Below are 25,483 nucleotides of genomic sequence, written 5' to 3' on the forward strand. Positions count from 1 at the left end.
ATTGAGCGCTCGCAGCCCGCGACTCTCCATTCCCCCCACGCCCCGTGCAGGCCCTTCTGAGCCTGGTCCCACCGGCTGATCCGTTGTCAATTGGATCCCATTAAGTCGGTCTCATTTGTCCGGGATCCTCCTGACCCTTTCCTTTGTAGTGTCCACCGATCCCGCTCTGGAAGCCCCCGGGCGAGCTCTGCTCCCGCGTGGGAGCGGGTGACCCAACTCCCCTCACGTTTCACCCCTGCCCCTCAACTGACTTCCACAGTTCAGGTCCGCGGACAGGGAGGGAAATGAGAGCTCAGGCTGGCCCCGAGCCTTGTGTGTAGTAGGGTTGTTAAAATGACAGAAGGGAGGCGGGCTGAGGGCAGGATCCTAGGATTGAGAGCTTGTCAGAACAGCAGACAACGCACCCCCTACGAGGCAAGACTGGGGAAGGCAGAGAAGGGAAGCATCTACTTCTGCTGGGCTACTGATGCCCCTGGGGGCACTGCTGGTGTGGTGGGCAGTGGCCGCAGGATCTAGGAAAGGAAGTCACGTAAGGGCCCTCGCTGTTTGTCAAGAGTAGTAACTGGCGAGAAGGTGACCCTAGCAGAGCTTGCCATTTGCTTCGTGTCTGTCGTGGCAGCCAGAGCCCTAGATGTGCGAACTGCAGCCTGCTGTAGGTAGAGATGGACAGCAGGCGGCAGCGCCCCCGGAGGAAGACGCTACAGTGGCAGCTCGCTCAAGAACAACCGCAACAGTCCCCCTCACATGGGCCTTCAGCGGCCTCCGTCCAGCCAGACACCAAGAGCAACCCTCAGGAGGACTTGCAGACCCAAGACTGGGTAAGCTGCAGGAGGCTCTTCTGAAAACCCACGCTGATTGGGGAGGGGCGTGGAGAACGGACCTCTGGGACCAGAGGCGAGGCCTGAATGGGACTGACAGAAACATGGAGTTTCCAGGGCTCTCTTTCTCCAACCACTCTGGCGAGGAGGCTTGGAGTTAGACTTGCACCCCTTTTGCTTCCTCTGGAGGACACCAAGGAGGGATTGCCTGAGGTCAGGAAGAGGGTGCCTCACATACCTCTCTCAGCCCTCCCCAGTGTCCCCCAACCCTGGACAAGAGGGTTTCACTAAGTGGGAGGGGGAATGAGGTCCCCACAGCAGGCAAGTGTCCTCTCTGTATTGGCTGTCACTGAAATGCACACGGCAGCTGTGTTTGTGACAGCCTCCAACAGTAAGCAAACCCTGACCAGCCTTTCCGGACAGCAGGCGCTGGATTGTGTTCGCCCAGAGGTAGGAGAAACAGGCCCGACTGCAGACCCCTGGGACACTCCCTGAGCAGGCTATCACACTATCTGCGGTATAGTTTCCACTGAGAAAGAGTTCAGAGCCAAACCACATCAGTCAAGACTGTGGCAAAACTCACGCCCGTGGTGCTTTGGTGGTGTAACCAGCCATGGAGCCAGGCACTGAAGTGTGTGTTTGTCTGCCTGTGTACGTGCTGAGGTAAAAGGTCAGGCAGGTAAAGAAGGCAGGCTCCCAAGCTTGGTGTCATGGTTCACACATTGAAGGGGTGGGGTGGGAGCATTGCAAGTTCAAGGCCAGGCTGAGCTGTATAACAAAACACTGTTTCAAAAAACTAGCAACAATGCAGAGAGTGGGGTCCCAGGGTCGCCTGCATGACTACCCCATGACTTCCTCAGCATGTCCCCAGGACCCAGTGCCTTGAGGCCCCTACAAAGGTTACAAATGCCAAGACCTGACCTCTACAATGCTAACCAATAGACCCCTCAGCTTTCATGAGGCCAGGGTCTCACCCGGGACATTCCAGATTGTGAAGACACTAACGTGTCACCTGCTGGGTGTGATTTGCCCAGGCCGAGGGACAGCTGCAGCGATTTTATACTGCTGAGACAATGGGGGAGAACAGGTCCTATGGCTGAAGGGACTCCAGGCTCCAGGTTGGGGACCGAGAGTCACTTCAGTGTCTGCCGCACCTTGGCTCCTTTTGGGGTCAGCTCCAATTTGAAGTTCCTCTGCCTCCTTCTTCCCCAGTTCTCAGGCCCTGCTAGTGGCTCTGGCCTTGAAGGATGTCCAGGCTGCCTTCCCTAACCTTGTCCTGTGTCAAGTTCTCGCCCTTGGTATAGACTGTGCCTTGTGCCTCCTCTGGGTCTTCCCTCCGCTGGCTCTGTCTCGTGTTGCCTCCCACAGAGCTCCTGGCCTGGCTAACATAGCCCTTTGTCCCTCCCTTCCCAGCGGAGTCTACAGAGTCTTCTCTCTGCAGGTTGTCTTCAGCCCACAGTGCCACACGGTGCCTCAGAGAGTGCAGGGACCTTGGGCTGAGGTAAGGGTTGGAGAAAGTCTTCCTAGCAGAGGGTCCTTAGGCGTCCAGTTCAGCCACAGTACAGTACTTCCCGACCATCTGGCCAGCATGCTGTGAGCACTGGAGAGGAGCAGGCAGGAGGCTTGGGGTGGCTCTAGGCTGAACCACATAAGGGACACCTTCCTCACCCCACCCGCCTCTGAAACTGTGAGTGGCCAGCCAAGGAGCACCAGACATGCAAAAACGTGGAGACCCTGTGATTGTCCTGGTTAGTCCAAAAGAGTCTTCTGGAATCTTAGCCAGTATGGTGTTCAGAAGTCAGTAGCCTCTACAGCCACTACAGCAGACAGGATCAGCAAGGGAAGGTAATCCTCCCTTTTCATGACAGCAGGTAAAACTCAGGAAATAGACAAAACCTACTTGAGATGAACTTTACTTACCCTCTCCACCCAAAGAATTACAAAGCCTCGAATGATAGGAGAGATACTCTGTTCTGGAGAGCAATGTCAGATTCGGGGGGTTCTCTCCAAGGCGTTTCAAAACTCAGGATATCACTAAAAATGCTACATGTTGCCAGGCACAGTGGTGTACAACTTCCCAGCACTTGGGAAGCAGAGGCAGGCAGATCTCTCCAAGTTCAAGTCCAGCCTGGTCTACATAGAGACTTCCAGGCCAGCCAGGGCTACATAGTAATTCCTTGCTTCAAAACAAAGCAAAATAATAATAATAATAATAATAATAATAATAATAATAATAATAATAAACCCTACATTTCTCTTGTCTTACAGTTAAGTGCATATAGAAAAAAAAGAATAGCTGGGCTAGCTTCAACCTAGGAGATGGGAATTCATATGTAAGGCTTTGCCATAGTCAAGGAAAAAGGGTAGCTTATAGCCAGATAGGAAGAAAACAATTGCTTTTGGCAGCAATATATTACCTGTCTAGAAAATTCACATAAACCAGCTCAAAAATAAAAGACAAAGGTTGGTTATATGACTATTGTAACTTACTTGTTTCAATACACTAAATTAGAAAATATCATGAAAAGTTCCCATTCACTTTAGCAATAGAAATTATGAGGTCCTTTAGGTTATTTATTTTGAGGAACACCAGGAGTTTTGCCAGATAACACCAAGATCTTCTGTGGAACCAGATCCTATTACTGTGTGGACATATATAATTTTTGTTTGTTGGTTTGGTTTTTTGTTTTTCAAGACAGGGTTTCTCTGTGTAGCTTTGGTTCCTGTCCTGGATCTCGCTCTACAGACCAGGCTGGCCTCGAACTAACAGAGATTCGCTTGCCTCTGCCTCCCATGTGCTGGGATTAAAGGCATGCGTCACCACCGCCTGACCTGGTTTTGTTTTTTCAAGACAAGGTTTCACTGTGTTGTGTATCCCTGGCTGTCCTGGATCTCACTCTGTAGACCAGGCTGGCATTGAACTCACAGAGATCCACCTGCTTCTGTCTCCCAAGTGCTGGGATTAAAGGTGTGCCACCACTGCTGGCTAATATATAATGTTTTCAACCTGCCAGTTTGCCCCAAAATAATTTAAGTGGTGTTCCTATGGGGAGGGGACATTGGTTTTGGGTTTTTGAAACAAGGTCTCATGTAGCCCAGGCTGGTTTTGAACTTGCTGTTTAAGCCAACTATAACCTTGAACTCCTGATCCTCCTGCCTCTACCTCATGAGTTCAGAAATTATAGACGGTAGGGCAGGTGCTTTGCTTGAGTGGCTCTGGCTTGGTCTCAGGAGGTGACGGCCGAGGGTTCAGTCAACCACAGTCCTCTGAAAGCAGGAAGAATGGAAGCTGCTTCTACAGTAGCTCCCACCCACAGGAAGTCAGTGGTAGGTAGTGAAGAGTGGGGGCATTGGCAGCCCGTAGACCCTTACCTCAGGATGCTCTTGGGTGGAGATCTCCCCAGGATTGCTGAGTAGCCTCAGGAAGGCAGCCAAGCACTGGCTTCCCCCAGCGAGAGAGCAGGGTAGAAACTGCTAAGACATTTGCATTCTAGCCTGGGAGTCACGTCCCAACGTTTCCATGTATTTTGTTTGTTTGTTTGTTTTGTGGAGGAGATCACACTAGTCATTCCTACTTGGTGTGTGAGAGGGAGTTGGGGGGGGTAACAGGAGTATGATCACCAGGGGCTGGCTGTCAATGGGTTTGACCATTCTAGAGGCTGGCTGTCATAAACAGTAATTTAGGGCCCTCGGCCAGGCAGTGGTGGCGCACATCTTTAATCCCAGCACTTGGGAGGCAGCGGCAGGCAGATCTCTGAGTTCGAGGCCAGCCTGGTCTAGCCTACCAAGTACGTTTTAGGACAGCCAGAGCTGTTACACAGAGAAACCTGTCTCAAAAAACAAACAAACAAACAAAAAAAACAACCAAAGTCTGTAGGTAGGGCCCAAGCAGAATGAATGGAAGGATTGTCTACTGTGCATCGTCATGGTGGAAGTGCGGAATGCTGAGATGAAGGTCTGAGAGGTACCAACACGCACAGGGCACCTCACGAATTGCTGCCGAAGCTCATTACAGAGCAGGGTAGCTCGTATGTGCTGAGAGGAAATAGTCAACGTTTTCTTTTATTTGGTTTTTTGAGACAGGCTCTCAAGTCCAGGTTGGCCTTGGAATCATTTGAAGTCCTCAGGCCTCAGCTTTCCAGACGCTAGCATCCCAGATGCCACTGCACCTAGCCTAACAGCCACCTTTTAAAGAATTACGTTTATGTGAATGTGCGTGCGCCTGTATGAGTCTGTGTACCATGCGCATGCGGGAGCCCGAAGAGGCCCGAAGAGAATGTTAGATTTCTTGGAACTGGAGGTGCAGGGTGTTGTCAGCCGCCATACAGGTGATGGGAACCTGATGGCGTCCTCTGGAAGAGCAGCAGTAAGCACTCTTAGCTACTAAGTCATTTCTCCAGCCCAGCAGTCTACTTTTAATTGTATGCCTGGTTAAAAAAAAATCTCTGACATAAAGAAAAATAAAGTGATAAACAAAGAATTTTCCCATCAGAGACTCTCATCTCAGTTCTGAGAACACACCTCAAAGAACCAGGGAGTATCTCAGAACACATAAGAAGGAAGGGGGTATCTGAGGACACATGAGAAGGAAGGGGTATCTCAGAACACATGAGAAGAAAGGGGGTATCTCAGAACACATGAGAAGGAAGGGGGTATCTTAGAACACATAAGAAGGAAGGGGGTATCTGAGGACATATGAGAAGAAAGGGGGTATCTGAGGACACATGAGAAGGAAGGGGGTATCTCAGAACACATGAGAAGGAAGGGGTATCTGAGGACACATGAGAAGGAAGGGGGTATCTGAGGACACATGAGAAGGAAAGGGGTATCTCAGAACACATGAGAAGGAAGGGGTATCTGAGGACACATGAGAAGGAAGGGGGTATCTGAGGACACATGAGAAGGAAGGGAGTGGCCAGACAAACTGAAGGGAAGGCCGTCAGAATCCAAGCTCACTGCCCCACTTACACAGGTAAGCAGAAGGTGGGTTCTAGGCCACCTAGGGCTACACAATGAGACCCTGTCTCAAAAAAACAAAACAAAACAAAAAACACATGTAAGCATCAATCTGTTGCTGACATGTCCATTAATGTATAATCTGAAAGGCAAAGGTATTTCAAAGCTTTACTTTGAGCCGTGCGCATTTAAAAAAAAAATGAGCAAAGCTTTATCAGCCCTAAACTCCAGCACAAAAAGATGGTGTGGAATCAGGAGCTGGGCAGACGTACCTACCATCCAGGACAAATGCTGAGAAGTTGACCTCTGAGTAAATCTAGGAGGTTACTTTCTGCGTACCATGGAATTTCAAAGCAGAAGTAAAAAGGTTTGCAGCAAATAGTATCGGAGTGATCAGCCGGCCATTTACGGCACAGTAGAATACAGCCCTGCCTTTCAACACCCATGAGCAGGCATGCTGAACTCAAACCGAAAATTGCTTTGGAGAATCTGTATTTAGAATCCCAAATGAGAACCGCTTTTCTTAATCCAAACATAAAATCCTGAAGGAAAAGCCCAACAGGTTTAAAGAGTACAGGGCAAGCAAGAGGTGGAAATGTTAAATGACGGTCTGGAAGAAATGCTTATAAATGTTTACATCATTGAAATATTTACTAACAGGAATCTATGAAGAGATGGTTGAAAATGAAAAACCAACACAGCAGCCCCTACCTGTAGTTCCCGCATTTGGATGCTGAGGCAGGATTGTGAGTTCAGGACCAGCCTCGGCTACACGTCAAAAAAATTCTATCTACAAAACAAAACAGCAATGAGAAAACTTTCTCGAAAGTTGAGTGGACGGGGGCTGGAGAGACAGCTTGGTAATTAAGAGCACGTGAAGCTGTTGCAGTGGACCTGGGTTTAGTTCCCAGCACCCACATGTACCCTTTTATAACTCCAGTTCCAAGAGTTCTGATATCCTCTCTGGCATCTACCAGCACACACATACATGTGGTGCACATACATACATGCAAGCAGACACTCATAATTTTTTGTTTTTACATTGAGTGGTGGGCTGGAGATGTAGCTCATTGGTAGAGCATTTGCCTTGCACACACAAGGTCCCGCGTTTGCCCTCCAGCACCACACACCAAACATGGAGACAAAGAAAGTGGGTGAAGTCTGGCTTTCAGTTCCAAAACAAACAAACCCCACCTTATTGAATACCGACTGTGACTACATTGGTAGAAATGATGGCGATGGCTGTGGCTGGGACCAACGGACATGTAAGGGAAGAGTTTCTGTCAGTTGGTTTTTCCAAGAACCTGTTTGTGAATGTTGCCCACTATTTTTTTCTTTTAACTTTATTCACTTGTCTTTCCTAATGCCATTTTTTTATTTAATTTTTATTTTTATTTTATGTGTATGGATGTTTTGTCTGCATGTATGTCTATGTACCACATGCATGTCTGGTGCCCTCAAGACCAGAGGAGGGCATTGAATCCCCTGGAACTGTAGTTACAGACCATGAACTAACTGAGGTATTGGGAATGGAACCCGCGTCCTCTGCAAGGACAGCGAGTGCTCTTAACTGCTGAGCCATCTCTCCAGCCCCTAGGTGAAATTCTTGGGTTGTTTTGTTGCTTTTGTTTTTGTTTTGTTTTGTTTTCTGAAACAGGGTTTTCCCTTGTATAGACGTAACTGTCCTGGTACTCAGGGATCCACGTGCCTCTGCCTCCTGAGTGCTGGGTTAAAGGCCTGCGCCACCAAACCTGACTCAGGTTAAATTCTTAAGTATGTAATTGTTTGGCCAGAGTATATGAGTTTAGAACATTTTTCTTTAATTTTTTTTCCCTGGCCTGGTGGTGGTAGCACACGCCATTAATCTCGGCACTTAGGAGGCAGAAGCAGGTAGATCTCTGTGAGTTTGAGACCAGCCTGGTCTACAGAGCTAGTTCCAGGATAGCCAGGGCTATACAAAGGAACCGTGTCTCAAAAAAAAAAAAAAAAAATGTTTTTTGGCCTGGTGGTAGTGGTGTACATCTTTAATCCCAGCACTGAGGAAGCAGAGGCAGGTGGATCTCTGTGAGTTTGAGGCCAGCCTGATGTACATAGAGAGTTCAAGGACAGCCAGGGCTACACAGAGAAACCCTGCCTCAAAAACCAACAACAACAAAAATTTTTTTATTAATTCTTGCTTTCTGTGATTTTGAGGTCTGCTTGGTCTATCTAGTGAGTTCGAGGACAGCCAGAGCTACATAGAAAGACTTTGCCTCAAAACACAAAATCAAAACACGAATTTTATTAATCCCTTGAGGATTTTATACAGTGTATTTTGGTTGGGCCTGGTATGGTGGTGCACACCATTAATCCCAGCACTGGGGAGGCAGGCAGCCCGCTGAGAGATCGAGGCCAGCCTGGTCTACGTTGCCAGCCAAGACAGCCAGGGCTACCCAGAGAAACCCTGTCTCAGAAAACAACTATGTGTTTTATCATAGTCACACACACCCAGCTCCTCCCCGACCCACCCTGCCTCTCTGCCCGGCCACCTTCATGTTCTCTTCTAATTTTTAACTCATCAAGCCTCATTTGTGTTACCCAGCTGTTTTGGGGTCTGGGACTTGCCGTGTAGTGTGGTTAGCCTACCAGCGGTCACGCAGAGAGAACGAATTTTACCTCACCTAGTGGCTCTGAAATGCTAATAGCTCCTCTGCTGAGGGTGGGACGTGTGTCCTCTTCCCCTCCACACTGGGCTTTTGTCTGGCTGGAGCTTGTGCATTCTGTCACATTCGCTGTGGGTTCTTCTGTGTACCTGCTCTGTTGTGTCAAAAAATAAAACAAAACAAAAAACACTGTGTCCTTGAAGTCACCCACCACCTCTGGTTCTTAAAATCTTTCTGTTCTCTGTCCCTCAAAGATTTCTGAGCCTTTGAGGGGATAGATGTGATATAGACGTCCATTTAGGGCTGAGCACTCTCGGCCTCTTATTCTCTGCGTGCTGACCACGCGTGGATCTCTGTTAATTGCTATTGACTGCAAGAAGACACTTCTCTGACGAGGGTCGAAGATTCACTGATGATCTGTAGGTATAGGATAAGTCATTAGGAGTTTTTAAATTTATTTTATGTGTATAGGTATTTGGTCTGCATGTAAGTTCATGCATGATTGGTGCCCACAGAGGCCAGAAGAAAGTGTTCAGTCCCTGGAGCTGGAGTTACAGACGGTTGTGAACCATCATGTGGGTGCTGGGAATCAAACCTGGTCCTCTGGAAGACCCAGTGATGAGTAACTGATGAGCTATCGCTCCAGAGTCCTTAAAATCCTTTTTCCCACTTTTTTTGTTTTATTGAGATAGAGTTTCTCTGTGTAGCCCTGGCTGTCCTGGAATTTGCTCTGTAGACCAGGCTGGCCTCGAAATCAGAGATCCACTTGCCTCTGCCTCCAACATCCCCCACCTCACCCCCAACTTGTCATTGGCGTCCTCCTCCTCCTTCTTCTTTGATTTTTTTTTCTTCTTTGATTTTGAGACAGATCTTTCTGTGTAGCCCTAGCTGCCTGCCTGGCCTGGAACTCACAGAGATCTGTCTTCTTCTGCCTCCCAAGTGCTGGGACTAAAGGGCTTTCTTCCAATGTTGGATTTAAGCTGTGGATTGTCCTCAGGGGGACAGTTCTGGCCACACTCTGGTGCTTTCGTGTGCCCTCATGTTCTATCTGAATAAATATGCATTTCAGTCTCAACTTTTGTCCTCACGTGTTGGATTAGAAAAGGGTGCCCATTTTGATAGGAATGTATTATCTCCAGTTGGTAGTTCCAATTGTGTTGTTCTGTGGACTCAAAATTATGAGCTCCGGGGACCTGGTGTGGGTCCATTTTGCTTGTGGCGTAGATCACGTCCAACTTGTGTGAATGTTCCATCTGTTTGGTGAGGACATGGGTAAGAGTTCTGGGCATATTCTCCTACGTCAGTTACTTATATCTTTACATTTTTGTGCTGCTGTTCTTAAAACATGCGTGCGTGCTGTTGGGCGGTAATCCCAAAGCCTTGCTGTCAGTGCTCTTGCCGATGGTCTCACCAATGTGCACATGAAGTTAATGCTGCTCCCTCCTACTCCTGCATTTTAGAGTCTGCTGATTTTCTGCCATGTAAATTGAGGATTTGGTGCCCTACCTTCCACCTGTTCTCTCTCCCCATCTTTCCAAAGAGTTATATTATACTCATTTTGTTTATGTGTGTGCCTGTGTGTATGTGTGTGTGTGTGTGTGTGTGTGTGTGTGTGTGTGTGTGTGTGTGCATGTTTATATATGTAGGCATGTGTCTGTGGGTGCCTGTTTATGTATGTATGTGTATGTGTGTTTGTGTGTGTATATATGCATGTGTATGTGTGTGTACATGTTTGTGTGTGTGCATGTTTATGGGTGTTTGTGCATGTATGTGTGTTTGTGTGTATGGGTGTGTGTGTATGTGCATGTTTGTGTATGTATGCAAATGTGGGGTTTTTTTTTGGTGTGTATATGTGTGTACATAGGCCAGAGACCAGTGCCAGATGTTTTCCTCTTTGTTCTCTACCTTATTTCTTGAAACAGTTTGCAACTGAACACAGGTAGGTCACCAATTCTGCCAGACAGACAGCTAGCGAGCCCTAGATAGTCTCCTGTTTCCATCTTTCCAGCTACTGCTGAACCTGGTGTTTACCTCCATGTTGGGGCTCTGACCTCAGGCCCTCATATGCTGTGGCTAGCACTTTACCCACAGTGCCCTGCCCTCAGCCTCAATCGGGCTTCTTAGATCTGCTTCCAGCATTAGTTGGATTTTTTTTCCCCCGAGACAAGGTCTCACTAGGCAGCCCTAGCTGGCCTGGCACTCAGAGAGATCCTCTTGTCTGTGTCCCATATGCTGGGGTTGCAAGCATGCACTGGCATGCTTGGCTCCAGTGTCCAGCTATAGGATGACAGTGTCAGTGTCGCCACAGCTAAGGTGTGGACACGATAATGTTCCTTTTCTTCTTTAAAAAAAAAATATTTATTTGGTTTTTCAAGACAAGATTTCTCTGTGTAACAGCCCTGGCTGTCCTGAAATTCATTCTGTAGACCAGGCTGGCCTCAAATGCACAGAGATCCATTAGCGTCTGCTTCCTGAGTGCTGGGATTACAGGTGTGCGCCAGCATGCCCGGCCTCCTCCTCCTTCCTCCTCCTCCTTCAGATTTCTTTTACTTTATGTATATGACCGTTTTGCTAGCGTGATGTGTGTGCACTGCATGTGTGCCTGTCGGATCCCTGGAACTGGGGTTGCGGATGGTCGTGAGCCACCGTGTGGGTGCCAGGAATCAATCCTGGGTCCTCTGCAAGAGCAACAAGTGCTGTTAACCACAGCTGAGCCGTCTCTCCAGCCCACTGCTGCTGCTTTTCTTGTTCAGCCTTTTGTTTTTCCTCGGAGATAATAGTTAGATTAACTATCCTTTACAGAACCTTCTATGAGCCACATCTATGGCTCTAGGTACTGAGAGGTACGTCAGATCATCTGAAAGCTCCATTCTCTCCTGGGTAGTGGTTGTCCTGGGTTTCCTGTTCCCTCTGGTCTGCTGTCCTCAGGGCCCCATGCAGGCCTTCCTTGTCTATCTCAGGATTCCTTGTTTCCTTGGCCCTTGGTTTTTCTCTTTCTCTGTTTACTCCCAGAGCATACCATCTAGCCACTTCATTCACAAGGATTCAGAGGATGTTGACGTTTTGTGGGGGGCTTTAGAGACCCAAAGGTGTGGAAATGACTTTGCATACTTGTACAGCACTTTGGTTAGGTAAAAACTCTAGGAGAGAAAATTTTCAGGCCTTTTAAGACCTCTCCCTATCAGCTTCCAGTGCGACTGTGTAAAGCCATAGACCATGGAGGCTTCTGCTACCCCGTGCATGCTCTGGTTTTTCTGTGCGTTGCTAGGCATCTGTATGTAGCACCACCCCTGTGCCATTTTTGTCTTTGAGAGTTTTTTTTTTTAAGACTTACATATTTTATATGTATGAATGTTTTTGCTTGCATATATGTCTGCACACCAGGTGCGTGCCTGGTGCCTGTGGAGGCCGGAAGAAAACTTTGGATCTGCTGGAACTGGAGTTGACAGTGGTGAGCCACTGTGTGGGTACTGGGAACTGAACGGAAGTGCTCTTAACCACTGAGCCATCTCTCCAGCTTCATTTTCAAAAAATTTTAAGATCTTTTCCCCTCTTGCCAGTGTTCTGAAATGTCAGCATAATATATTCTGCTAAGGCTGCCTCCTCCATCTCTGGGGACAGAATGTGTGCATGTTCATGTGTATGTGTCTTTGTTTTCTCTTTCTTGTTTTATCCATTGCAAGTTGATCCAACAGGAATGATTCTCTGGCTTTCTTGTGGCTCCCTAGGTATATCTTTGCAGTGGTGCTTTGCTTTCAATCCTATGTTAGTTAGTCTTGTGGTAGTGATGCTGTGTAACGAGTATCTCCAAATGAATTCTGAACTTACATTTTCCCATTTCTTGGTCAGAAGTGACTAGGTTGGTTGTCCTGTGTGTGCCTCTCACTCTCAAAGGTCTTCTGTTCCTGGCTTTCTTGAGGTTGCTGCATAAACACAAGGGGCATGGCATGTGGCCTCGTGTCTATGTGTCACATGTAGAGTGCATATGCCTCCAGCCAGTGTCATCAGCAGAGCAGAAGCTACTCCAGCAAGAAGTACTGTGACCGCACAGTGCTGCAAGAGAGGTGTGCAGTCCCGCCACACAAAGTGGGTTAAGAGTAGGAACAGCTGGGGCTGGAGCAATGGCTCAGAGGTTAAGAGCACTGACTGCTCTTCCAGAGGTCCTGAGTTCAATTCCCAGCAACCACATGGTGGCTCACAACCATCTGTAACAAGATCTGGTGCCCTCTTCTGGCCTGCAGTTATACATGCTGTATACATAATAAATAAATAAATCTTAAAAAAAAAAAAAAAAAAAGAGTAGGAACAGCTCTTGACCAGCCTCCCACTGAGTATCCATCTTGCCAAGTCACACTTTCCATGTCCAAGGTTGTTCTTGTCCTCTGGATGGCCCCTTTCCACCTGCTTCTGCTCTGGTTTCATCCATAGCTGTATCCTACATCCAAAAGCCACAGTGATAGTACAGACCTGGGATCTCTCTCTTGTTTCTCAGCTAGCTAGTGGCTCTGTCCTGCTCTTCTCCTTAGGCTTGTGACACTGGTGACTTTGTGTGTGTAGGTATTCAGATGGCCTTTGGTAGCAGATGACTTTGCTGTGGCGTGGTCAGGCAGGCATCTGGCTTTCAGTGGCTACAGGCCTCTGCTTTTCAACAGAAAAGAACTTCTCTGGACTGGGCTAGGGGAAACAGAGTAAGCTAGGCTGCAGGATGGGATGAGGGTCTGTGGACTTCCACCGCCCGCACCCCCCCCCCCCCCCCAGTTAAACAACAGGAATGTGTTGCCTTACGCTTCTGAAACCAGAGGTCTCCGATGAGAAGGAATCAGAAGCGGTGGTGTTCTCCTTTGGGGGTTGCCAGAGCAAACAGCTGTAGCTTAGGCAGTATGAAAATGATACCTCTCAATTCTAGAGGCTGGCAGGTCAAGGCCAAGCCTCTCACAGATTCAGGTCTGGAGAGAGCCCACTTCTTGGTTCACAGAAGATGCCTTCCCTGTGTTTTAATGCGTGGGGCATGAGTGGGCTCTGTGGGTCCCTTTCTGATGAGCTAAGGCCCTAACCCTTCCCCTGAAGCCTTCCTCCTGCTCCAGCACTGTGAAGGGGAGGCCTCGGCCTGTGGATTTGGTGGAACACAAATCCCGAAGCCTGGCTTCTGCGGGCTGCATGAGGACCTGCAGGGGTCCTTCTTGGCTTGTAGACCGTCGTCGTCTCCTGTGTTTCTCTGTATCTTCTCCCAGTACATGTCTTGGAGTCAAATGTTCACTTTTTCTCCCCCTCATATTTTTGCCATCAAGGCCACTTTGTGTGTGTGTGTGTGTGTGTGTGTGTGTGTGTGTGTGTGTGTGTTGGCGTGGGTTCTAGTGATGGACCCAAGGTCATGCCCATGCTCAGTATGTGTTCTATCACGGAGCCTGCCCGGCCTTTTGCTGAGTATATTCTCATTGTTGTGAAACAGCTCTCCGGGCTTTTCCACTCTCAGAACCTGTATTACCTCCATGAAGCAACTCCCTTTCCGTCTCCAGTCCCCGGAGGCACCACTCCACTTTCTGTCTCAGTGAGTTTGAGTTGGACAGTTCCTAGACCAGCAGGATCATAGCAATTGCGGAACATGTGCTTTGGCGGCTGCTGTTTCACCGAGCAGTGCCCTCTGGGTTCACATTCACCCACACAACAGCATGTGCCATTTTTTTTTTTAATTTTTTTTTTTTTTTTTTTTTTTTTTTTTTTTTTGGTTTTTCGAGACAGGGTTTCTCTGTGTAGCTTTGCGCCTTTCCTGGGACTCACTTGGTAGCCCAGGCTGGCCTCGAACTCACAGAGATCCTCCTGGCTCTGCCTCCCGAGTGCTGGGATTAAAGGCATGCGCCACCACCGCCCGGCTATTTTTTTTTTTAAATTTTTAAATTTAAATTTAAAAAAATTTTTAATTTTTAAAAATTCATGTGTATGTATATACATGTGAATTTACGTGCACCATGTGCACGCAAGTGCCCACAGAAGCCGAGGGTGTCAGAGCTCTTTTCAATTGGCGTTACAGGTAGTTGTGAGCTGCCTAATGTGAGTGCTAGGAACTGGGCCCAGGTCCTCTGCAAGAGCAGAATGCACTTACTGCTGAGCCCGATGCCCCAATTGCCCTCACGATTGCTCCATTGTCTGGGTGAGTCCACCCCTCCACAGCACGCGATTGCTTCCGTGTTTTGGAAGTGACTGAAGCTGCTGTGGATGTGGGTATGCACATCCAGGCTTTGCTTTCTTCTGGGTCTGTATCCAGAAATGGAACCATCATGTCATTGTGCATTAATTCTTTCTGGATTTTTTGAGTAAGGAGGTCCTTCACTTGGAATGGCCTCATCCCTACTGTTAGCCCTCTATCCAGAAGGTAGCTAGGTGTGTCTCCTAAATGGGCAGTCTGGAGGGACTTCCACAGACCATTTGCCTACGGAGGGGCATCCTGTAGCTGTTATACGTGGGCTTTACCTACAAGCCGACGCAAGCTTTCTTGTAAGTCAACACTTTTTTTTTTTTTTTTTTGGTTTTGGTAACCAAACCCAGTCTTTAGGATCACTTTATACTCCTCTTAGGGAGGAAGGATGCCTGGGGTTGATCTTTGAGACCCAACTTTTTGGGGGCACACAACAGGCCAGCTTTGTTATGCCTCTGGCCCAGCCCCACCCTCCACCTTGGAGTACTTTGCCAGCACCACTATAGTTCCTGCACAGTCCGGGGACAGATATAACGGTACACATGAACACCTCACGTGAAGTGCTCAGGTATGCTGGTGTGAGAGTGTTGTGCACAGGGCTATGTGTCAGGGCACTGCCTTCCCCCCCGCCCCCGGGGTGCTTCCTGAAGCAGAGTGAGGGAGTCGGACCAACCTGGGGTTCGTAGTGAGACCCTGTCTCAAAAACAAACCAATAGGGGCTGGGGACAGATCTCGGTAAAGTGCTTGCCATATAGCTATGGGGACCCGAGTCTGCAGGTGACCGTGCACTCTGTCCCCACAGGTGTCTGAGCCTCCCAAGCGCAGGAGCCCAGGTAGCCGCTGGAGTGTCAGCATCGAAGAGCGTAGGCATCTGGCCATGCTGCGTACGCAGAACAGGACAAACACAGCCAGAGCCCTATCTAGAGACAAGCTGGGCCTGCAGACTGTACCCTCCCCACTGACCGGGCCTGCCCCAACCTCTCCCACCCAGGTCCCCGAAACCACGGTTGATCCCTCGCAGGATATTGTGCAGATGGTGGCCCAGCTGATACCCGAGGGTGTGGACAGGGATGTACTCCTACCCTACCCACTAGAACCTACCATGTACCCCAATGCCTTCTAGGACTTCTTGGCCCAGAGCACTCCCCTCTGGCAGAACGAGAATTTTGAGGCCCAGACCTCGAGGTCACCTTTCTCCTAAGAAGGACCCCTGATTAGCCCAGTGTATGTTGTCCAGTGCCTTTCTTTGTGGTGGAGCATGACTTCTGTACCCCACGTACCCTCTTTGTGTCCCACTGTGGGCATGACCCACCCACAGAGGACAAACAGGTAAGGACAAAGTTCTCAGGACTCAGGAGAGCTGCCCCTCCTGGGAACCTGGTTGGGAACTGTGGGAGAGCCATGGAAAGGAGAGTCAGGGGTGGCTTTCCAAAAGAGCCCCTGCTCTGTGGGGCATAATAGTGACCAGCACTTATGGGCCTCTGAGGAGGCCTAGATTGCCTCACAGACCCTGGCACATGACCCACTGCTTTGCTAGCCCTGTTACTGAGCAGCTGCCTGAGGAGGTGGTGAGATCCCTGCCACGTCCAGTTCCTCCAGTGGGGTTTTCATGTCATGAACCATTTGGAACCCATGGGATCTAGCTTCAAGGCCCAAATGGGACGTGTGACCTAGGATAAGACTTTGGTGGGGACAGCTCAGGGATAGGGACCTAGTGAGGTTCTAGACATAGGTAGGTTTTCAGGTAACTGATGATTCCAGACAGTGAACTTGAAGTTGGAAAGGGCTAGGAAGGCAGCGTGCACTGTACAGTAGGTTTGGGGTAACATAAGGGGTCTTCGGTTATGTCTCACTTTGTCTTGAGGTTGGGGGCCCTGTAGAGGGCTCGGGACTGGGGTGGTAACGCAAGACACATTTGGGGGACATCAAGCTGGAGGAGAGGCAGGAAAAGTGTGGTAACTCCAGTTTGTCAGTGGTTATGGGGGGCACCGCAGACTTAGAGACTGGTAGTGGTGGCCTGGGCCCCTGTGTGAGTGAGGCTGGGCGCAGGGGATTTTGAGTCAAGAGGAAGTGATAGACTAGGTTCAAGTGCAGGCATGGGTCAGAACTGTGTATTGGACCTTGAGGGAACCAGCCAGCTTGGTAGTGCAGCACCAGCTGCCCTTGCCCAGAGTCCATTGCTGAAACACAGATTTACCCATGCCCGACCCTGGGTCCCTAGCTGCTGACTTGACTTCTCTGCCCTCCCTTCCTAACTCAGTGAAATCCCTCCTCCTCCAGGAAGTCTGCCTGCATCATCCTACTGGGCACCCCTTCCCAGTTGTCCCTTGATGTAATTTTTGTCCATCCTAGGAGGCCTCTCCTCTACATTTTTCAGGATACCAAGGGTAAAGGGAAGGCAGGGCATGGTGCCACAAGGACTAGGGCAGGGATAGTCTGGACAGGGCCGTGGGGCACATCATGACCCTTCCACCTCCTCGGGGTTTGAAGGTGACTTAAGAGCACAGCATGCAGTGGGCTAAGTCCTGGCCTGGGCAAGAAGATATAGAGTCCTGTTCATGTGAGCTGAAGTCAAAGGTCACCACACACGTGCCTTGAGCTACATGCATTCAGCTCTGAGTGGCTTTAAAGGATGCCCTATTACTTCATGTTCTCTCATGGCTGAGGGTTGACAGGGCTGCTCCTCCTGAGTCTGCAGCCAGAAGGATACTGAGATGGTCAGCTCCTCTTAGATCTTCCCCGTCACAACAACACAAGTCAAATCATTTAGAGTATCAGGGCTGAGGCCCAGAGCTGGCTCCCACCCACCGGCCACTAGTGACAGTTAATGTGGCTGCAAAGCCAGTGGATTCATCAGGGAATGGAGCTTGGTGCTGGAATTGCTAGCAGCACCAGTGAGAGCACTGTGGCCCCAATTCTGGGGCGGTGCATAGTTTCCAGTGGCTACTGCAACTAATTATCACGCGTTTAGTGTTGTAAGAGAACACAGGCTCATTAAGTTCTGCAGCCATCCACAGAGGGTCTCACTACGCTAGGATGAAGATGTAGGCAGAGATGTGTTCCTCCTGAGGCTCCAGGGAGCTGCGGCTCACCTTCCCCAGCTCCCGGGGGTAAGTCAGACTGCAGTGCTGGCTCTGGGTTCACCCCTCTTCCCTCCCCTTTCAGCTCCTATGGTTAAGGACCCTTAAGACGACTCTGGGCCCACCCAGATGACCTGGAAAAACCTCTCAGTTTTAAGGTCAGACTTAGTGAACTTGATTTCCTTAGCTCCATCAGCATGTTCACAGGATCCCCCTTTTGGGAGGGGAGCATGGCACCTTCTCCAGGGTGGTGTTGGCCTCTAGGGGCAGAGGGCTAGGTGCTACTAAGGTGTATAGGACAGCTCCCCACAAACACATGACCTGGTCCCATGTTCAGGATGTCTACTGGGAGAAACTTGGGACAGAGAAGGGTATAAGAGGTGGGGAGCTCTGAGGAGACTGGGGTGAGTAGGGGTTCAGACAGGTTGGTTCATCTTAGAAGGAGCAGAAAAGTCTTGGGGGAAGGGTCCCTAGCACCTTAGTCAAAGGGAAGCAGGTCAGGTTGGGAGATCCCTCCCGCAACAGGGCAGGCTCAAGTTTTCTTGTGCTAGCCACAGCCGCGGGATCTCACTGGACACTCAGCACCTGTCCCAGTTTGATACTCTGGCTCTGAATGGGTTGCAGAGGATACTCAGTGTCTCGGTTTCTATTGCTGTGATGAAACACCATGACCAAAAACAAGTTGGGGAGGAAAAAGGTTTATTTGGCTTACACTTCCACATTGCCGTTCATCACTGAAGGAAGTCAAGGACAGAAACTCAGACAGGGCAGGAACCTGGAGGCAGAGGCCATGGAGGAGTGCTGCTGACTGGCTTGCTCCCCATGGCTCATTTAGCCTGCTTTCTTGTAGAACCCAGGGCCACCAGCCCAAGGATGGCATCACCCCCAATGGAATGGGCCCTCCCTCACTGATCAATTATTGAGAAAATGCCTTACAGCTGGATCTCATGGAGGCATTTCCTTAATTGAGACTTCTTCCTCTCTGGTGACTCACAAAGTTGACAACAAAACCAGCCCGTACACTCTGGACCCCTGTAACAGAAAAAGCCTCCAGCAGCCGACTTTTGCAGTGCTGGGCTGCTGGGACACTTAGGAGATGTGGCTCGCAGCTGTCTTTGCATGCCACTACATAAGAGATTACTTCACTGGATTTGTAAAAGACACTTGCTCAAAATTAACCGAGTATTTTTTTAAAGCAGTTTGATTGCTAAAGTGGGGGCTGTTGACATCAGGTAGAGGTTATCCCAGCTATTTCTGGGGCATCTGAGGGGATGAAATGATGGGAATTCTGAAGCACAGAGCTTCTGCTTACACATTTTAAAAAATTACACTAAAGAGAAACAAGGTAAAACTATTTAAACTGGAAAAACCCAATGAAAGATGGTAAAATGCCAGATGTGGTGGTGCATGCCTATAACCCAAGCAGTTAGGGCAGCAGGAAGATTGATGTAAATGTGAGGCTAGCCTGGAGTATATAGTAAGACCCTGTCTCAGGAAATTGTTATTTTTAGAAATTATAACTGCAGTAAGGGATAAGTACTGCTTATTTTTCAATGCACTGTTTTTTTTTTTTTTTGTTTGGTGTTGAGTGCCATGGGCCTTCCCTGCTCAGTCAATTCATGCAAGCAAGACCAATTACATTTACCTTCCATTCCAGCTCCCCAGCCCTTGTTCTGCTCTTCTGTAATCAGCTTACCTCCAGAACTTGGGCCATTTGCATTATTTGTTTTATATTTTATAATTAGCTGAAATTAAGGTCAGTTTCAAAGTTTTCTTTCTTTTTTTTTTTTAAAGATTTATTTATTTATTGTGTACACAGTATTCTGCCTACGTGTATGCCTGCAGGCCAGAAGAGGGGCACCAGATCTCAATACAGATGGTTGTGAGCCACCATGTGGTTGCTGGGAATTGAACTCAGGTCCTCTGGAAGAGCAGTCAGTGCACTTAACCGCTGAGCCATCTCTCCAGCCCAGTTTTATTTTATACTATGTGTACAGTGCCTTCATGTATGCATTCATGAAGTGCCCAAGGCAGCCAGAAGGGAGCATCAGATCCCTATAAACTGGAGTCACAGACAGTTGTAGACAACCACATGGGTGCTGGGAACTGTGCCACAGTCTCCTGCAAGAGCAGCAAGTGCTGAGCCATCTGTCCTGCACAGGGTTTCTCTTTGTAGCCCTGGATGTCCTGGATCTTGCTCTGTAGACCAGGCTGGCCTTGAACTCACAGAGATCCACCTGCATCTTCCTTCCTGAGTGCTGGGGTCAAAGATATGTGCCATCACTGCCCGGCTAAGTTCTTATTTTTAACTGGTTTCTTTTAGATAGGGTCTCATGTAACCAAGGCTGGCCTTAAAAGATGTAGCTTGTCTTCTGTCCTAACTCGAGCTCTCAAGTGCTGGGATTACAGCTGTGTGTCACCAAACCTTGCCAGTTTTTTTTCTTTTTGATATTATCCTTACATCATTTCCTCCTCCCCTTTCCTCCCATATCCTGCTCTGCTTTCTCTCAAATTCATGGCCTCTTCTTGCACTGATTGTTGTTGCACGCATGTACATGTGTGCACATACACATGCGTATTTCTAAGTATAGCCTGCTCAGTCTGAACACTGTGACTTAGATCGATGCTTTCAGGGCTGACCACTGGTACTGGATTACCAAATGGTGTGCTCCTCCCTGGGGAAGAGTCTATCTCACTCTCAGCATTCTGTAGTTGCCTTTAGTTCTTTGTGTAGGGTGGAGACCCTCCTGGTCTTTCCCCTGTCCACTTTTGGCCACTTGAGTTTTTAAAGAACTTTTTCCTGTTCTTGTATGTTTGAAATGTTTTCTTGAGGGCTTTATATATGCAAGAAAATCTGTCTGGATAAAAAAACTGTGGGTTGTATTTTCTTCTTAAGAACTGTTTCTCTAAGCTTTGAGTGCTGCTAGGGAAAAAAAAAAGGTCAATCAATTTTTGTGGGGGAGGAGGAAGGAGGAAAGGGTTTATTTTAGCTTATAGTCCATTATCAAAGAAAGCCAGGGCAGGAACTCAAAGCAGGAACCTGGAGGCAGGAGCTGAAGGACAGACTATAGTGGAATGCTGCAGTTACTAGCTTGCTATTTATGGCTGGCTCGGCTTGTTCTCTTGTACAACCCAGGACAACCTTCCAGGGTAGCCCTACCCACAGTGGGCTGGGCCCCCCCACATCAGTCATTAATGACATGCTCACAGGCTAATGTGATGGAGCAATTCCTCAATGGAGGCTCTTCTCAGAGGACTCTAGTGTGGGTCCAGTTGAAAACAACAACAACAACAACAAAATACCCATAATTGACCCCTTGTTAAGTTGACACATAAACACAACACAAAACATAATCTTTCTCGTTTGTCCTCAAGATCATATTAATAATACAGTATAACTTTGAAAGTCTCACAATTTTTAAAAATTTCAACACTTTAAAGTCAAAGTTCCCTTTAAAATTCCAAAGTTTCTTAATTGTGGGTTCCTGTAATAAAATAAGTTAAATACTTTCTTATTCCAATAGGGAAGAACCAGGGCACAGGTATAACCATATTAAAGTAAAACCAAAATCAAGCAATGTGAAGATCTACCATCTGGGACTCACTCATAGTCCTCTGGGTTCCAGAAGGCTTGGGAAGCCCTGTCACTCCAGGTCTCCATCTCCAGCAAACACAGCCTGTCCAGCAGGCTCAGGCCAGGTCACTCTATGGCTCAGCTAAGACCGTGGAGGGAGGAATGCTGTTTGTTCCTTTTTGGGGGAGGAGGGAGGTTTGAGACAGAGTCTCTGTACATAGCACTGGCTGTCCCAGAACTCACTCTGTAGACCAGGCTGGCCTCAACTCACAGACGTCTGCCCGCCTCTGCCCCCCAGTGCTGGGGTTAAAGGTGTGCGCCACCACACCCAGTGCTCCTTGTTTGTTTTGTTTTTTGTCCTCATCGTTGATATTCTTTTTCTGAAAAGTGGTTTCGGTAATCTTTAAAGTTCAATAACACATAAGACAGACCTCAGATGACTTGTGCTGCATTCATGTGCTGGAGCATGCCATGGGTCTCTCCCACACAGGCTTCAGGAGGACTTTCTTGCAGCTTAACTCTGAACACTTTTGATTTCTTGCCTCTAGGACTAGGTGCCATAAGCTGGGCTTCTTCTCCCGTCCTTCACCACACAGCGGCTTCAGGCATTGCTTCCAACAGGTCAGCTCAGGTCACCAGAGCACCCGGAGGCAAAACCCAAATCCCACAGCACTAGAAAGTCCTAAAATGGGATGTGGCCCCATGTCCCCATCTCTGGACCTCTGCTCACCTGCACAGGACCTCTTTCCCTGCCCTCTCATGGGATAATGGTGCCTCCATTGTCTTGAGACCACTTACCACATGGCATTACCTACTGCTACTCCCCCCACTCCTGCTATGTGATAAACTCCCCAAGGCAGAGACCATGTGACCCTCTAGTGTCTGACATTGTTTGGTAGCATGAAAGAGGTGCTCAGAAAATAAGCTGAATGGGCTCCATTGACAGCTTCCATAGTTCTGTCTCCTGGAGTGCCGTGAAACCTTACTCCTCTTACTAGTCCAACAGTTTGCCTCTGAGGTGGGCTGTGACACATAAGGCATCCCCTGGCACTAAGTCTCCCCTTGTTTTTCTCCGTCAACAAGCATCGCTGCCTCCCGTTGCCTCCACATCGCTAAGATCTAGAAGGCAAAGCACTCCTGTGATGGATTCTTCTGGCCTTTCTATTCACTTTCTTTTCTGCTGGATTTCCACCTGCCCTGCGCCTCCCTTGTGAAAGGTATTCCTAACAAATTACTTCATGTGGTCACCTTGCTGCTTCCTAAACCAGCATTCCAAGCTGCACAAGCAACTCTCCTGTCTAGTGGCTCTGCTACCAAGTGGATTCATTCTTCTCGGTCCCTTTTGCCACTGAGCTCTTCTGCTGGCCTCTGAGCTAGGCAGTTACCTTCTCTAGCCTGTGGAAAGGAGGCAGTGAGTTGAACTGCCTTCTGAGGTTCATAGCACTCCACTCCGAGGGAATGTCCTTAGCTCTGGAGAGTACCAGCTTGGAATTCAGAGTCTCCTTCAGGAGTCAGCCCTGGTTGCTCTTACCTTCTCTCCTCAAGGAAAAGGATTGAGACCTGCAGCTGAGGCTGGACGGTTACTGTGTTATCTACCTCTGGAGTGGAGGCAAACGGAGATGCCACAGAGTTTGCCAATTCTGTGTCCTGTCCTCACCACTGCATGGATATTTGGTAGTTTTGTGGGTTTTGTTTTGTTTTTTCAGAGAGGGTTTCTCTGTGTAGCCCTGGCTATCCTAGAACTTGCTCTGTAGACCAGGCTGGCCTTGTACCCAGAGATCCACCTGCCTCCGCCTCCCAGCGATAGAATCAAAGGTGTGCGTGCGCCGCCGCCGCCGCCGCCGCCGCCGCCGCCGCCGCCGCCACCACCACCACCACCTGACTTTTTCATTTGTAGTTTATTGTTTTTCTTTTTTCTTTTTTTTTTTTTTTGGTTTTTCGAGACAGGGTTTCTCTGTGTAGCCCTGGACCAGACTGGCCTTGAACTCAGAGCTTTGCTGCCTCTGCCTCCCCAGTGCTGGAATTAAAGGCATACACTGCCACCACCACTCGGCAGTTGTTGTTGGGGTTTTTTTGGGGGGGTTGTTTGCTTGTTTGGTGGTTTTTTTGTTTGTTTCAAGACAGGGTTTCTCTGTGTAGCCCTACTGTCCTGGATCTTGCTCTGTAGACCAGGCTGGCCTTGAACTCAGAGATCCATCTGCCTCTGCCTCCCAAGTGCTGGGATTAAAGGTGTGTGCCACCACTGCCTGGGTGTTTTTTTTTTTTTTTTTTTTTGAGACAGGGTCTATATAGACCTGGCTGTCCTGGAATTCATTATGTAGATTAGGCTGGCTTTGAATTTACAGAGATCTGCCTACTTGTCTCTTGAGTGCTTTGATCAAAGCCATGTGCTACCACGCCAGGCCCAGTTGGTCGTTCTGTTGGTCAATCTGTCAGGTAAAAAGAGGTCTTATGCCGTGCACACTAGAGGTGGGCCGTGGGAGACCAGCCCTCACACTTTCCCCACATGGGAAGACTGCCTGCTTACTATCTGTTCTCCTGTATCCCCTTTCTCTCTAACCTTCTGGCCAACGACCATCCAACAGAATGCCAGCACCTGGGTCATCTGTGTCCGTCCCGTCCCCCGCCCTTCTCAGCAGGTTTGCTCAGCTCTAGTTCCTGACCTGTGTCTGCTGCTTTTCAGTGGTGGTCGCTCAGCACACAAGGAGGTGGCATAGGCCTTGAGACTCTTCCTAGCTTGGGTCCAAGTGTCATGCAGATTTCTTGCCTAGTAATGTACAGTGTATCAGCCCGACCCCCTTACTGTCTAAACCTCACAAAGTGGCTTACAGTGCTTTCCTGAGCTCCATTTACTGTGCTCCCCACTTCGTAAGGATGAACTCAGACAGGACACTGACTTTCGGCAGCCATTGACTTTCTCTGTCAAAGTAGCCCACAGTGCGCCGACTCAACCAGAATCAGCTCTTCCTCACCTCACCTCCCCACCTATGGCAGAGACAGGGTTCCATCAGGGACACCACCTTTTATCTTCTGCCCTTGGGTAATTCTCCACAGACCTTAGATGAGCACAAAGGATGCTTCTGGATGCTACAAAGAGGTGGCTTCCTCCACAGAGGACTCGTCTCAGTACTTGCAGCCCTGGTATGGGGGTGAGGTTGGGGGTGGAGGAATGTCTGTGGCTGGAGGCTTATGTGAGCCCAGCTTCAGCTGGGGCCCTTGGGAGGGAATTGAAGGGAGAAGGGAGCTCCACCAAGGCATTGGCAGTTGAGGAACATGCCTGCCTCATGGGAGGGCAGTTATGATGCTCAAGGATGACCAAGGAGTCTGGAAGACAAGGGGCACACTCAGGACGTCTACAGGATTTGGAGAGTATCCCTATGAGGGGTGCAGGGAAGGGCTCACACAAGAAGGACCCAAGGGCACTTTGAAACTCCCAGGGAGTCCTAGGAGGGCCCACCTCGACAGGTCACCCAGGTATGGTGAGGGCCACCTGGGGGATGTCGAAGACTAGGTGGGCATGGGGCTCAGGAGGACCACTCAATGAGTGCTGAGGTGCAGGATTCATGAGCCTTAGAGATAACGGAGAATGCCAAGTACCACTCCGGAGGGGTCTCAGGAGACCATCGGTGATGCCTAGGTCCACTCTGGAAGGGCTGCAGGAGTGCTTCCCGGGGATGCAGGGCTTGGGCCTCCGGAGGACCACCTGGGGATGCCAAGGGCTACTCAAGCGGAGGTTTCGAAGCACCTCCCAGAAGAGTACCTGGAAGGCCTCCCCGGGATGCTGAGGGCCAGGTGGGAGAGCCACGCGGGGATGCTGAGGACCACTCAGGAGAGGATGCGGGAGGGCCACCCGGAGATGCCAGGGCCGGGCGGGCGTGGGGCTCCAGAGGGCAACCCCGGGATGCGGAGAGCCAGGCGGGAGGGGTCGTGGGAGGGCTATCCGGGGAGGCCGAGGACCAGGCGAGCTCAGAAGGACCACTCGGCCAGGGGCGCGCGGGCCGGCTCGGCGCGGGGTCGGGTAACGGCCCGCGCGGTGGGCGGCGGCGCCCGAGGCCCCTCCCCGCCGCCCGCGGCCGCTCCTCCTCTTCCTCTCCCGCCCGCGCCGCGGCCCTCCCGTCCCTGCGCGGCCTCGGCGGCCTCGGAGGCGGCGGCGGCGGCGGCGGCGGAGCAGCGCGGTCCCTTTAAACCGCCCGCCGGCGCCCCCGCGCCCGCCCCCGCCC

General features: G+C 49.6%; 1 protein-coding gene across 1 annotated transcript; it reads left to right on the plus strand.

The window, feature by feature from the left end:
- Positions 1–662: 662 nt before the first annotated feature.
- Tex22 (testis expressed 22) lies at positions 663–25,448 on the plus strand. The gene is given in 3 exon segments (XM_052738135.1): positions 663–818; positions 15,412–15,794; positions 24,944–25,448. Coding segments are annotated over 3 exon segments (1,044 nt in total).
- Positions 25,449–25,483: the final 35 nt, after the last annotated feature.

Source organism: Peromyscus californicus, unplaced genomic scaffold (assembly GCF_007827085.1).
Source record: "Peromyscus californicus insignis strain IS unplaced genomic scaffold, ASM782708v3 Scaffold_15__1_contigs__length_86483966, whole genome shotgun sequence".
NCBI lineage: Eukaryota > Metazoa > Chordata > Mammalia > Rodentia > Cricetidae > Peromyscus > Peromyscus californicus.